Source organism: Anthonomus grandis, chromosome 11 (genome assembly GCF_022605725.1).
Source record: "Anthonomus grandis grandis chromosome 11, icAntGran1.3, whole genome shotgun sequence".
NCBI lineage: Eukaryota > Metazoa > Arthropoda > Insecta > Coleoptera > Curculionidae > Anthonomus > Anthonomus grandis.
In genome coordinates, this window is record NC_065556.1 from 23562553 (window position 1) to 23576369 (window position 13817).

At 31.0% G+C, this 13817-nt stretch overlaps 3 protein-coding genes across 8 annotated transcripts in view; 2 read left to right on the plus strand and 1 right to left on the minus strand.

Annotated features, from left to right (window-relative positions):
* Window positions 1-121: 121 nt before the first annotated feature.
* LOC126742543 (protein aurora borealis) lies at window positions 122-7017 on the plus strand. Its single transcript, XM_050449202.1, has 6 exons — window positions 122-598; window positions 654-976; window positions 1048-1287; window positions 2756-2983; window positions 3032-3205; window positions 3257-7017. Exons 1-6 carry the CDS (start codon window positions 387-389, stop codon window positions 3478-3480), a joined length of 1401 nt encoding a protein of 466 aa, XP_050305159.1. The 5' UTR covers window positions 122-386; the 3' UTR covers window positions 3481-7017.
* A 2636-nt stretch (window positions 7018-9653) lies between these two features.
* On the minus strand, window positions 9654-11829 carry LOC126742548 (transmembrane protein 115). Its single transcript, XM_050449214.1, has 3 exons — window positions 11070-11829; window positions 10100-10273; window positions 9654-10045 (listed from the first exon to the last, which is right to left on the minus strand). Exons 1-3 carry the CDS (start codon window positions 11777-11779, stop codon window positions 9796-9798), a joined length of 1134 nt encoding a protein of 377 aa, XP_050305171.1. The 5' UTR covers window positions 11780-11829; the 3' UTR covers window positions 9654-9795.
* Window positions 11830-11938: 109 nt separating this feature from the next.
* LOC126742546 (restin homolog) overlaps window positions 11939-13817 on the plus strand; it is a 29411-nt gene continuing 27532 nt past the window's right edge. For all 6 annotated transcript variants that reach the window (XM_050449205.1, XM_050449208.1, XM_050449206.1 and 3 more), the window contains exons 1-2: window positions 11939-12086; window positions 12628-12853. In XM_050449205.1, the coding sequence (XP_050305162.1) occupies window positions 12652-12853 (202 nt within the window). In that variant the 5' untranslated portion in view covers window positions 11939-12086; window positions 12628-12651. The remainder of the gene's footprint in view (window positions 12087-12627; window positions 12854-13817) is intronic.

Below are 13817 nucleotides of genomic sequence, written 5' to 3' on the forward strand. Positions count from 1 at the left end.
GGTACCATTTTATTATGAATTATTTGAATATTTGTTATAAGTTATTTGTGTAAAGTTTTATATATTTTGTTACTTTTCCTATATACAAAAAAATAAGGCTTTTAAAATACCCATAAACTACAATGTTCTGTACAAAATTTAAAATGTTTTGTTGGTAGAACCGTAAAGTTGAAACCGTCATGAAACTTCAAATTTGAAAATATTTACGGTTCGACCCTTTTTCAGTTAACGGCCGTTCATTTTTGCTTACGTTCCTACCGGGCGCAGTATGATATTTTGACTATTATGTATTTTTAATATATTATCCACTTCTACTACTATTATTTTACGTTAGCCTGTACATATTTTAATTCATAAATACGACAAATTGCTTTTTGAAAAACTCAATGGAATTTAAAGCGTTAAACGAAAAGTCTGAAAAACATATGACCCCAAAGTCCCAAGTGAGTATCTTAGCGAAAAGAGTGTCTTATGGGGTAAGTTCTGATAGTCCATTTCGAACTTTACCGAATGCTTCCACGCCTCCATCGCGGTTCGCTAAAATTATCAACCCTTTTGAACAACACTTGATCGAAAGGCTTCATCTCCCAACTTTCAGGTAAGTGTTTATTTTATATTAAACATACATGTGCAGTGGATACTGAACATTGTAGTCCAACGGTTTTTGCCCAAAACTCCACCCCTAAGGCAGATCAAAAGTTTAAATGGACCATAGATGATATATCGTCTCTTAAGCCAGCAGATATAGATGAGACAACTGTCAGTCAGCACGTTTGCACCATGGATAATCCAGAGGTGGATTCTTTAGTGCAGAAAAAAATTGAGACATTTTTTAGTGAGAAGGAAATAGTTCCTAGCCCTATGCATGTTAAGACCAATCATTATGTTCCTTTAATGAAAGACTGTTCCAGTTGGGATAAGAGCCCCTCATCTAAGGCCAGCACTCCTAAAACCCCTAAACCAATGACTTGTGAAGGTATATCATAAATTCTTGTTAAATTTTCAATTTTTTTTTCGAAGCAATATTATTGAGTTTTCTGTTTATAGGTTCTACACAGACTGTGTTAACTCTGCCCCCAGTGCTTCCAAAGGAACTGGAGGAGGCACTTAAACCTTACTTTAACTACCATGAAGAAGATCAAGAATATAATGAAGATCACATGGAGAATAATTCATTGTACAAACAGCTATTTGAGTTTGAGCAAAATACTCCAGAAAGAGACTCCAAGACTGACCCTTCTGACCAGGATGTACAGAGTGTGATATCTTCACCTGCATTGTCTACAAGTAATTATACATTTTACAGTTATTTTTTGTTTGTTTCTTTAAATTTTTGTTTGTTTGTTCATTTTTTAAATTTAAACCTCCAAGAAGTTTTTAATCAGATCTAAAAATGCACATTTTTTTATTGATTATTTTTTGTTGTTTTGTTTACTTAACTATCTATAACTTTTGTTACATTACTATCTTCATATGCATGCTTTAAGTAGATTTATTCAAATTGTAAATGGTTTTAATATTGTTTTTATCTTATCTTATTTTATTTCTTATAAAATGTTATTTATTATAATAATTTTATAAGCACATATTGATTCATATTTGTAATGTGAAAGAAAGAAAGTCTTAATGACTATTTAGTTCTAAAGGGTATTATTAAAGAACCCCAAAACTGCCTTGACTTTTCAGCTTTTCTAACCAGAGACTCTCTTTAAGGGTTAAATTACCAATGAAGGAGAGACCTAACAAATACAAAGTCCTTTTAAACAGAAAATATCCTCAAAATCCTAAAACTTTAAAATTTGTCAACTCTTTCCAGGTTGTTGACCATTTTTCCATTTTTTTGTCTTCAGGAATCCCACTAATAATGATGTAAAAAAATTATGAAAATATCTGAAGTAGTTTATTATGTTAATTCAATATATAGTTCTGAAAGCTTTAAATTTGGTGGATCTGGAATCTTCATCGACAAAATTCCCTTTAACTCAAAGAAATTTTGAGGTTCAAGAATCATTCTCATATGAAAATGTTTGGTAAGAAATGCCTTTTCTTGGACTAAAACTCTTTTAAGCATATTTCCCTATTTCTTAAAATATTCTCAAGGAAAATTAGAATTTACGAAGAGTAACAAAAAAAAAACTACCCCAACCCAAACAATGTTACCTAGCTGAATTTTTAACCCAGAATAAGATTTTTACTCTCAAATCCCTCCTAAGGAACCCCACTATAAAGATGTAAAAAATTATGAAAATATCTTAAGTAACTTCCAAGTTATGACCAAAAATGTCGGCTAATTGATAAAAATCTTGTAATTGCAATATTTTATTCTTATTCAGAGTTAAAGGTGAATATTTTTTTGCTATTCAAATTGATCTCATTCAGAGTGCAGCAGCCTACAATGTTATTTAAATTATTTTGTAATGCAATACTGTCCACTATAGATTTGATTACATGTATATTTTGAAAACATCAACAAAACTTTTAAGCAATTAACAATAACAGAGGTCTTAGATCGTGCTCCTTGGGAAACACAGAGTTTTAAGTAAAGTGTAAACCTCAGATTTCACCTCCCTAAGATCAACATATTGTAGTCTATTTGATAAACAGGAACTAATTCTGATAATTCAATTATTTTTTGCATTAATATGATATAGATAAATTATTATTATACTGTGCTTGACCCTATAAAATACTTTCTTTCTTTTGATTATCAAAGTAATACTTGGTATTATTGCAAATAATTTTGTCAAATTTTCAGGCCTATCTCCAATTCAATTTTCTCCCTTTGCAAGAGGTTTGGAGAGCCCCTTTGACATGCCAGAGTTAAGAGAATGCAATCTATCACCAATAACTAAGACCCCTCCAAAAAGACTGTCTAGATCTCGCCTTGATTTCTCTTCCAATGAAAAAATGAGTGTTGATGCCAGTTTAATAGTGCCTGATATAGAAAATCAGGCAATGACCAGCAAAAGTTTTGTGGATGAGGGTACGGTTGAATAATAAATAAAATAATGTTTTATAGGCATGTTTTTAGAACAAGGATTTTCGCCACTACGGCATAACAACACCACCAACCCGGACATGACCGTCAATTGGAGTATGGAATATAAACAAGTAAGTTTGGCCTCGCCATGCTCAAGCACCGATTCCGATAAAATGGACGTATCGAACTCCAACACCCCCCATTCCAAACTGTTTATAGGAAAGGGTAAGTAACTTGGACGAATGAGAAACTATAATTTAAATAAATACATTGCAGGTCAACGAAAAAGACTGAGCGATAGTTTTAAGTCCGCCGACTTGGAAGCGAACGATAATAATACCCTTCAATGTGAAGACGTCGGCATCAAAAATAGGTTTAAGCTTTTTAAAAACGATTTGACTGACGCCGGATATCAGTCGCAAGAGACGGCTGATTTTAGCAATCATTCTACGAACGTTTTCGCTTCCACTCCGAGCAAACGAAATTTAGTGCAAAATTGATGTGGGAGTATTTAAAATATTTTGGTTAGAGGCTGGAGAATATATATATTTTCCATATTAATCTTTTACAGAGGCTTTCATTAGCGGCCTTTACACGTAACGTTTTAACCGCGCGCTGCGGAACGCGCGATTGTTAGCATGCAAATTTGGACGGTCAAAACTGCGATCAAAACTGTGGCTCAAAAAAACTCGTAATTTACCAAGAAACTCTTGCGTTTGGTTAAAACTGTTTGGAATGAATAGCGAGCGTAAATCCTGACGCGTAAAGGATAAATCGGCCGCGATTACGTGGCGCGTGGAACGAGACGTGAAATTTGTATTTTTTTTAAAAGGTTTAGGAGAGGTTTTCTTTATATTATTTAATTTGTATATTCAAATATGTTGGTATCTGAGGAAAATAAACGTATAATTGCTATAGTGGCAGCTGGAATAACAATGATGCCCAAAAAATCGAATAAGCGTTACCGGTAAGACTTACGTTTAATTACTTTGGTTATATGTAACGTTTGTAACTATTACTTCGTTTCTTCATCAAAATAATATTACAGGTCCCGGTATAATGATATTCCATTAATTCAACATTTGCAAGAAAACTATCCTGAAGATTATAAAAATTACCTAAGAATGGACAATACTTGTTTTGACTATTTGCTGAATTTGGTAAAATTGAGAATATTTAAAAAAAAACACAATCATGAGGAAAGCCATTGGTGCCGAAGAAAAACTAGTTGCTACTTTGAGACTTTTGGCCACTGGGCGTTCCTATGAGGACTTAAAATTTTCCACAGGGATATCTGCACCAACTTTAAGCATTTTAATACAACAAACTTGTAAGGCTATCATAAGGCTATACCTCGTATCATTGAAAGAAGAACATATCGTGGGCTTACTGCCAAAACCCTCTAAGTCCCAATACCATAGTTTTGAGAAAATTAAGTTTAAAGTCTAATGGAAAAATCAGTAAATAATTTAAAAAAAATGGAACTGGGAATTTAGGATGTGGTTTAACAAAAGCTAAAACTTAACCTATAAACAATTTAAAATACTCGTATTTTTTACCAGAAAATATAGGAAAATGAGGAAAAAAATGGATTTAGAGCTTTTTTGCAGAATAAAAATCAGTAATTATTCAAGATATAAGATTTAATTCCTTAGTCAAAATACAAGTAAAACGTACAAATTAAAAAGTCCTTTAAAATAAAATAAAGGAGAAAAATATGAAATCTACTCAAACATCATCACTTTCCTCTTCACTTTCAAAGCCAGGAACTGAATCGACTGCGGTCTTTGATGTCGGCAATGATTTGTACCAACCATGAAATTCTTCAGGTATGTCACCTTTTTTACATAACTGCAGTAAACTATTTTTTTTCTTTTGTGTTATTGAAAGTTTTTTTGAATATAAATCTTTAAGATTTATTTCTTCCAACATCTTTGGCCGTCCTTTACCAGAAACACTAATTTCTTTAAATTCAGAGAAATGATCGTATCTGTACAAGATAACCCCTGGTCTTTTTTTCTCATATCTGAAGCATTTTACTTTAAGCCAATTGACAGTTTCTCCTTCATTATTCTTATTTCTGTTTTTTATTATATTTTGGGATAAATCTGTTGTGTGTTGTAAACCCATTGAAGTATTTTAAAGGGTTTTGCTGTTAAAGATTAATTAACTGCTAATATAAAAGTCTGCAAAAATCGATAAAGCGCGCTTACAGTATTTTAGCTGTATTAAATTTTTGTTTTTGGACTTAAACGATTTGTGAGGTATAAAAAAAAGCCATTAAGAAATTTTATGGACTTACAGGATTTTGTTAGACTATTCTAAATCACACTTTGGACTTAGCTGCGCTCTTATATTAAAATCGACCAAAATTGGACTTAGAGGGTTTTTGCAGTAAGCCCACGATATGAAGGTAATAATGTAACGTTTATTACTATAAACAAACAAAAAATACAAGAATGACAAATTACAATAATTGTATATTTTCATAATAATGTTTCACATTATTTTCCAAACTGTGTTCTATTTTTACTTCACTACTATTTGAATATGACGGAAATGTTACTCCACCGTACTGATTTTGAGACGTTGATGAGCTCGCAGATGAAAAAACTTCAGAGTTTTGGCATATATCTGTATTTTCAGATAATTGATTTCTTAATCCTTTTAATGGTGCAGTATTTATTATGGACTCTGCATATAGTGCTTGATCGGGTTGCATTCTTTGTAATTTTTTGGCAATATTACAACCTGTGGCGTCAAATTCACTCATATTTTTTTGGGACGTTAATGCCGTTGTGCAGACTTTCATAAATTCATGCTGGGTCTCCTCAATTGTTCTTTTATTTATTGGTTTTTTAATAACGGGTTTGGGCAAGTTTCTAACGAAATTGCCTTCATTTTCTTCTCCCCAAAAAAAATAAAATATATAGTTTGTTTGGAAATAAATAATACTTACATCGTTTTTCTGTTGATTATTATTAGGCGTAGTAGATGCGTTAATATTAGATCCTTTACCATATTCAGATTCTATCAGATCTTCGGTAGTTTCCTCGTCAATATTCGATACACTATTAGCAGGAATCTCTTCATCCATGGTGAATTGAAGGAGGTCAAAATACGATAGCACTGGTGTATATAAATTATCTTGCGACATTTTTTTCTGCCAGACCTTTTGCTATCCTTCACTTTTTTCAACTCTTTTTTAAACGATCCCCTTAGAATCTTTGTTGGCCTTGGACCCAGCTTCTTTACTGAATTTAACTAGTTTATCATAGGCGACATTTTTAAGATTTCGGTTACTGTATTCCTTGCTTTTTATTTGGCAAAGGCATGGATATTCTCGGTAAATATTAATAAAATCTGTAACAGCTTCTTTGCTCCAACAACGACCGTCCGACATAACGCGCTCCACAAAGAAACAGTTCAAATGGAACAAATATGTATATTAAATAAAAACATGATCTTTTTATTTCACTCAGTTAAAACCTTACGTGTAAAGACTTGTAGAAAATCACGCGTGCTTGTTCAGAAAGAATCACGCGTTCAAACCTCTCTGATTTATTTACCTTTACACAGAAACAATTACACGTGCGATTGATCGTGCATTTCGAAAATCTCGCAGTTAAAACTTTCGGTGTAAAGGCCGCTATTGGATGTGCCATGGAAAAAATAATTTTAATATTGGTTTGAAGGATTTTACTTTTTTAAGGCGAAAATATATAAAGAAGGTTAACAGAGCAGATATGTTCTTCCGGAAAGTCTTTTATAATTTTTTGGTTATCTTATGAAATATTAAGCAACTATAACTTCAATTTTTATTAATTCTATGTATAAATTCACAATTTCAAATGTCCATAACATTTAACTGATAAGTTAAAAAACATGCATAAAATGTCTTGGAATTTTCTATGGGTATGAAGCAGTGGAATAATATCAACTGTAGTTATGACTTTTATGCTTAATTGACCCGTAGTTTATGAAAATTGATGAGAAATCAAAATATTTATAAATATGATAAAAATATCTTTATTTTATTGCTGCTTTTATTTAATTTTTTTAAGGAAAGGGGGAAAAATAAAACTTACGGCCTAGAGAGGGAGAGATAGTTCCTCTGCCTCCTTCCCCAACTAGCAATTTTAGTTACGGCTACAACATTGTTTGACTATATTACTTTATTCAAGTAATAAATCGGTAACTGGTACCAAAAAAATATCTTATAAGTTTAAATAACTGCCAAGTAAAAAATAGTAGTAATTATTACTTTGCGGTAACTCTGATGGTAGCTGATACCGCTTAGCGACCTGACCTAATTACCTTTACAACGTCGTTACTATAAAGTATAAAATATTGGTCGGTGGGAGATCAAATGGGAACTTTTCAGTAAGCGCGATTACAAAGTTAAATTTCAAGTTCTTGCGACTACATAGGAACATCAAAATATTACCACGCAGTAATACACTTTGAAGTAATATTATCAGTAACAAGACCGAAATAGTTACCCTTATTTCTTCTTTAAAGTAATATTTACCACCTTGGCTATTAAAGCAAATTACCTTTAAGTAATTATTTCTACTATGCAGTAAAATATACTTTATAGTAGCATTTTTTTGAAATAATTTACTTATTTTTACTTTGAAGTAACAAAAGAAACTTCTTGGTAACTCTAACAACAATTCGCCATATTTTTTTTTATTATTTGACTCCATTTTGTGAAAAGGTATTGCACGATTTTATGAATTTGCTAAAATCGGAATACATGCAATTTTTATTAAATTATAGACTTTTTATTTTAAATTATAGATTTTTTTATTTTCCACTCCGGTAATCGATAATATCAGCTATATTAAATACAATATGAAGTAGATTAACCCCGATACAACGCCATCACTTAAAATAAAGACGGACATATAAAATTATTTGTGTTGACAAAGAAAGAGAATCAAAATGTTTGCATAATATTGTCTCAGTAACTTCTTAGTAACTAGCACTGCACAATTACTACTTTATGAAGTTAAAAAGAACTTCCCGGGACTATAGAATTACGTATTTGCTATAGCAAAATCATTCCCAATTTTGGTAAAAAAGTGGTAACAGAACGGTGCCTAAACGGTTCCCGCGACTAGTAACCACAACTTTAAAGTATTCTTTATAGTCGCGATTACGTAGCTGTTGCCAAAAATGCTAGTTGGGTCCCTCAAAATAAACAAATTAGTTTATGCCTCAGGAATCAAAATTTTGACTCGCAGGTTTTGGTGGAAAGAATAATTTGAAAAATTCAAAAAGTTTCATTTTAATCATGTAATATACTAGAACTATTTATATGTACATTTTTGTAAACATTTTATAAAACAGATATGTAAACAATTTAATTTCTCGTTACAGTCTCAACATATTACAATTATTCTTCAGGAAGAATTTTTCTTTTTTCTGGCTTTTTAATGCATTTTCTCCTTAGGAACTAAAATGACAATAATTTTATTTCCATTTGCGGTTGGGACCAGACTTGGGTCTGACCTCTATAATTATGTTAAGTCTGGAAGGATTTTTGAAATTTTTTTGGATTCTTTATAAAATTTTGGTTTTCTTCATCTTGAAAGGTTACTTTTATTTTCTTATAAAATGATTTTCTTATTGATTGATAAGTTTTTTTCCTATTTTTTTTAACTTTGCAGTTAATTTAATTTTCTTTCCTTTCCTTAAAAATTGTATTTAACATTTTTTTTTAAATTAAATAGTTTGGTTTTGTTCATTGAAGTTTCCCTATTTTAAATACTTATTACTTTATTGTTTCTCATGACACCTTATATATTGTTTTAGATTTCTTTCTTCCATAAATAATTCAAATTCAAAATAAATTGGTCATGACTTCAATTGTTATTGAAACCACTAACCTTAAAAATTGGTATTCAAATATTTTGGTACACCCTGTATCTATTGTGAACAAACATATAAATTACTCTACGACTCCACTGCAAGTATGGACTATTTAATTCTTGACTATATAAAATATGGCGTGTGATTCTATTTTTTTTAATCCGAAATATTTTTAAAAATCATAGGAAATTGAACCAAATTCGCCACAACATATTATATTTTTTATGTATCCTTGAATTTCAAAAAAAATGCCTACAAACTATCATAGAACATACAAATCAAATCTGCTCAAAAATCCCTGTTCTTTCCTGTCAATGGCACAAAGTTTTATTTTTAACAATACATTTAAGTAAAAAAAAATTTACGCCATTGTTCGGGTATTTTACTCAAAGCAAAAATATTAATTTTAAGTTTTTATTTATGTTTTATGCGTTTTAATTAGTATAAAAGCTGGGACTATAAGGTTCACTGCCATTATTTTTATGCTAAATGAATATTTAATTTAAGGGACTTAAAATGTAAAGCTGTGCAATTTTATTAAGCGATGACTCTGCAACTGCATGTTTTTATGCTGTTGTTTTTATATCATATTATATTATAATAAAATGATTGAGAATAAAACACATGTTTTTTTTTTAATTTAATATATTAAAAAATAAAGTTAACAATTATATAATTTTCAACTTTAGTCTATTTAAATCTTACATTATCTACAGTGATGAAATAATATAGTAAACTTTCCTTAACATATCTTGGTGATACTGGATTCCAATAAATAAACCAAATAAAACCCCAATTCTGTGCAATAAATTCACAATAAAATATAGTTCTTTTATTGCTATCTTAACCCTAATACATCACAATAATCGTTACATAATATACATGAAGGAAAGTGCGCAAAAAAGAAAAACGTTAACACCCAAAAGACCTTAAATAAGCTAAGTACCTGAAGTAGTAGTATTAGGAATAAATATACTGCTAGATGTACTGGAAACTGATGGTGTTTCCGTGACATTGGACTCCTGCTGATTATTAACTTGTGCAGTAGCTGACACACCTACTGTGCTTGGAATTACCCTCGGTGGAAGTGACACTTTTGGACTGCTCACTGTTAGTGGTAAAAGTGGCTGCTTGTCACTACTTTGTGGTTTTGATAAACGTTCACTTAGGGCTTTAAGAGCGATTTGTCTGTAAAAATTATTTGGTTATTTCATTCAGAAATACAAGATATAAATTAGGAACCTTCTTCTCTCCATATCATGCTGATCTACACCAGGCACAGTAACGGTGACTCCAGATGGGTTTGCCATATCAAATTTTCTCAAGCTCTTCTTACAGAGCCCAATCTTTACAAAGGCATTGTAAATACTGTTGCTTACCACAGCAATTGGGGGTTGGATCACATTTGGGAAAAAGCTAGAAATACAAATTTAATCTGAATGTTTATCAGAAAGAAGATGTTTATCTTTCACTTTCACTTATAGGAGTTTAAAAGAAATAATATACTTTTCGGTCAACTGGGGTAAAAGATAAAGGCCATCAAGCAATGGGGTTAAAATTCCAGTTACAAATAAACGATAGTAGAAATATGATAATTTTGCTTTAATTTCTTTTTAAAACAGGTAAGTAGTTTTTGCATTTAGATCATTATGGCTGGTTGCATATATGCTCAGTTAAACCAATAACATCTGGTTTTGGAATTTTAACTTTTAAGAGTTGTACTCTCTAGACAATACAATTTGTGTGCGTTAAAATTTAATCAAACATTGATGTATGATGAAAAGTATAATATATAGGAAATAGAATATTGTTGGACTCTAAGCATGACAGTTATTTAACAAAAAACCATGTTTTCATTTACTCTTGATTCTAGTTTATTAAGAAAAATGTAAACATGTTTGATTCCATAATATAGTTCCACAAACAACTTCTAATAATGTTTAAAGAATTGAAAGTTAAAAAAAAAGGTTTGTTTTGAATCAGTGAGATTTACTTTTTAGTACTGAGATAAACCTGTCAAAATCATTTACAATTGCCTGAGTCAACCCTATATTTTCCAAATCCACTTCTACTTGAAATTGTGCCAGTTCGAAACTTTCACTTTTACAATTAAATGACTATTGTTTTACATTCCAAAAAAGTGGAACTAATTGTAAATGCACAAGAAACACATTTAAATACTTAATAGATATAAGTAAAAAAGATATATTACCTTGCAAATGTAAAATAATCAGCCATATCTCCTCTAGAACCACTGTGCTTCTGATAAAACCTCAAATAAACCCAACTGATGATCATACCCCAAAAGTACATTGTAGGATAGGTACCATCTACCAATCCAATAAGTTTAAAAATTAAAGACAGAAAAAAGACAGCTAAAGGTATATTTCTGTTACTTAATTTCCCGAGAGGTGTTTTCATAATGACTAGATCAGGCATAATTTGTTTGACTGCCACAGATACACCGGCAATGTAGCCTGCAAGTCCATGAATGTGCACATGATACAAAAACGTCGCGTCATCCACGCAGTAATACAATATAAAGTAAAAAACTGTTGTTATTAATCCAACACCAAAGTTTACTAGTGCAAAGAATGTCATCATTTCCATGGGACCCCACAGAGGCTCTATCAGTTTTCCACATAATCCTACCGTAATGATATCCACCAGGACCTCCCAAAAATGTATTTCCATAAAACAAAAGATGAATAAAGACCAAATTCGTGTAGGGGGCATAATAAATCCTGGTGTAACAGATATGTAATCCTGTATAAACTGAGCATCCCAGAAGTAAGTAAGCCCATAGCTTATAAGCACAACCCCGCAAATAAACTTCACTGACTTGCTCGTGTTTCCCAGCAGGGCCCCGAATTGTTGCCTTAAATAGGGGATATTTCGCCCCAAAGCTCTAAAAACAGCCATCGTCAAATCATTAGAGAAATTATTAATTTAGGTTATATTTTGAAAATGAAACGTCAAACTGACGGACGCCATTTTGTATAAGAAACTAGAGGTGTAATTGGTCGGGCGATTGCAATGTAGCAACACAATAAGGTCATGTGATTGGATTTTACCCAATGGCGGGAAGCGAGAATGTACAGCTGATTTTGACAGTTCCCTTATGAGTAAACTAAAAATGATGGTTTTTGTGAATTATACTAAGAAAAATTATTCATAAATCGTAATTTTTATTGTATTAATAGTAAATTTATTTAAGGATTTAGCTTATGTAAGTACAACCTTAAGTAATTTAACTTTATTTTTTATTAGGCTTGTTCGATGAACGTTATGGTATTATAAAACCCATAGAAGTGGAGATGGCGATTTTTATTTAAAAATCTATTAATAACGTCGTTGTTTACAAATCCAAGATTGCAATTGATCGCACATAACTTAATTAATTATAATTATTACTAATTAAGACACATTTTAGTCATACATAAATTTGTGGACAATTAAGAAACAAAACAGGTAGTTGACCTTTTATGGAAAATGTAAACAAACACAGCCAATAAGCTTTGGGAACAACTAGGTTCCTGAAGCTCATTCATTATATGGAAATATTTAATTCAAGACTAGTTAAGTTACTTTATAATTAGGAGAGGATGTTTGAATAAATTGGAAATGCTTAAACTTCTAAGTACATCCTGACTAATACCAAACACAGTATTTAACTAGGCACTTTTAAACTAGACAGAACATATTACTTCAATGAAAATTAATTTTTTTAAGTATCCAATACTATTCTAATATTTGTTTGCTTTTTTTAGTGTTTTATAAATTAAGGTGCCAAAATGTCTAATACTTCAACTCAACCTCCTCCAGATGAAAAGGCAAAACCCTCAAATTTAGTTAGTACCTCTGAACTGAGCACTAGTGCCTCATCATTAGCCAGTGTTGCCTCATCAAAAAGTGGAATAAGGCCGCCTAGTAAAATTGGTAGGCTGTGTGGGGATAGACATAAGCCTCCTGTACCTACATCTCCTCCTAGAAGTAGTAAGTACTTACCTGTAGTTTTTCTTTTCTTTTATTTGATTTTTTGGCATGAAAAGATTATAAAGAGTATAGTACTTATTTTATACATAGTAGTGAATTGGATACATCACTTGCAAATGAAGTAAGAATATGTTTTTTTTGTGAAATTATGGCATTCATTAAATTGGACACTAAGAAGAAAAAAGTGTGTGCCGAATTGTTTGAAAAAATGTAGCAAGATTTTTGTATCTAAATTAGTTTAAGTACCTACATACTACATAAGTACCCCTTTTATGTAGGGTGTGCACAGTTTCCTACGAATTCAGATAAAAATTTTACATTCAATGCTCAATTTTTAATCCTCACCATCACTAGAGTTCTTTACACAATATCATTGGCATCAACAAAATTTGTTTCATGACAAATTACATGTTTTTTTAAGGAATGGATATAATTTTTTTATATTCAGAGTGAGCAATTTGGTTATCTGGTTATGCCAAAACTTTATTAAGGGCCATGGATTTGGAACTTATTGTTTTATAATAATGTTAATGGTTTTAGAAATACATGCCACTGTGTCTACTATAATAAATCATGCTCTCTCTGTAGGAGAGAAAAATTCACTGTATCTAAGCAAAGATGTGTCCTAAACAATGCATAAAGCTTTGGTAACAGAGACAATATATTCCATGACATTGCAAGATACAGATAATAGGGATTAAAAAATAATTTTTAATGGCACAGTTAAATGGATATATAGTACTGGAGTTACTTAGATCTACAGGTAAATAATTAAAAGAAGTGTACACTTTTGATACTGGATTATGCAGAGCAATATTTGCTCTAACATGGTTTAAGTAAATATTGTTACATTGTCAAGTATTATGTAATTTCATACACAGTATTATCAAAGATGAATGTGGTCTTACTCTTAAGCTGATGGTTAATAATTTTAAAAATTAACTTACCTTTTTTGATGAATGTT

Excerpts from the sequence above, each read along its gene's own strand:
- LOC126742543 (XM_050449202.1), top strand. The coding sequence starts at position 387 with ATGGAATTTAAAGCGTTAAACGAAAAGTCTGAAAAACATATGACCCCA. Across the intron at positions 599-653 it reads CTTCATCTCCCAACTTTCAG|TCCAACGGTTTTTGCCCAAA; the intron begins GTAAGTGTTTAT and ends TGAACATTGTAG. Across the intron at positions 3,206-3,256 it reads CAAACTGTTTATAGGAAAGG|GTCAACGAAAAAGACTGAGC; the intron begins GTAAGTAACTTG and ends AATACATTGCAG.
- LOC126742548 (XM_050449214.1), bottom strand. The coding sequence starts at position 11,779 with ATGGCTGTTTTTAGAGCTTTGGGGCGAAATATCCCCTATTTAAGGCAA. Across the intron at positions 10,274-11,069 it reads GATTATTTTACATTTGCAAG|CTTTTTCCCAAATGTGATCC; the intron begins GTAATATATCTT and ends TTGTATTTCTAG. Across the intron at positions 10,046-10,099 it reads CATGATATGGAGAGAAGAAG|ACAAATCGCTCTTAAAGCCC; the intron begins GTTCCTAATTTA and ends TAATTTTTACAG.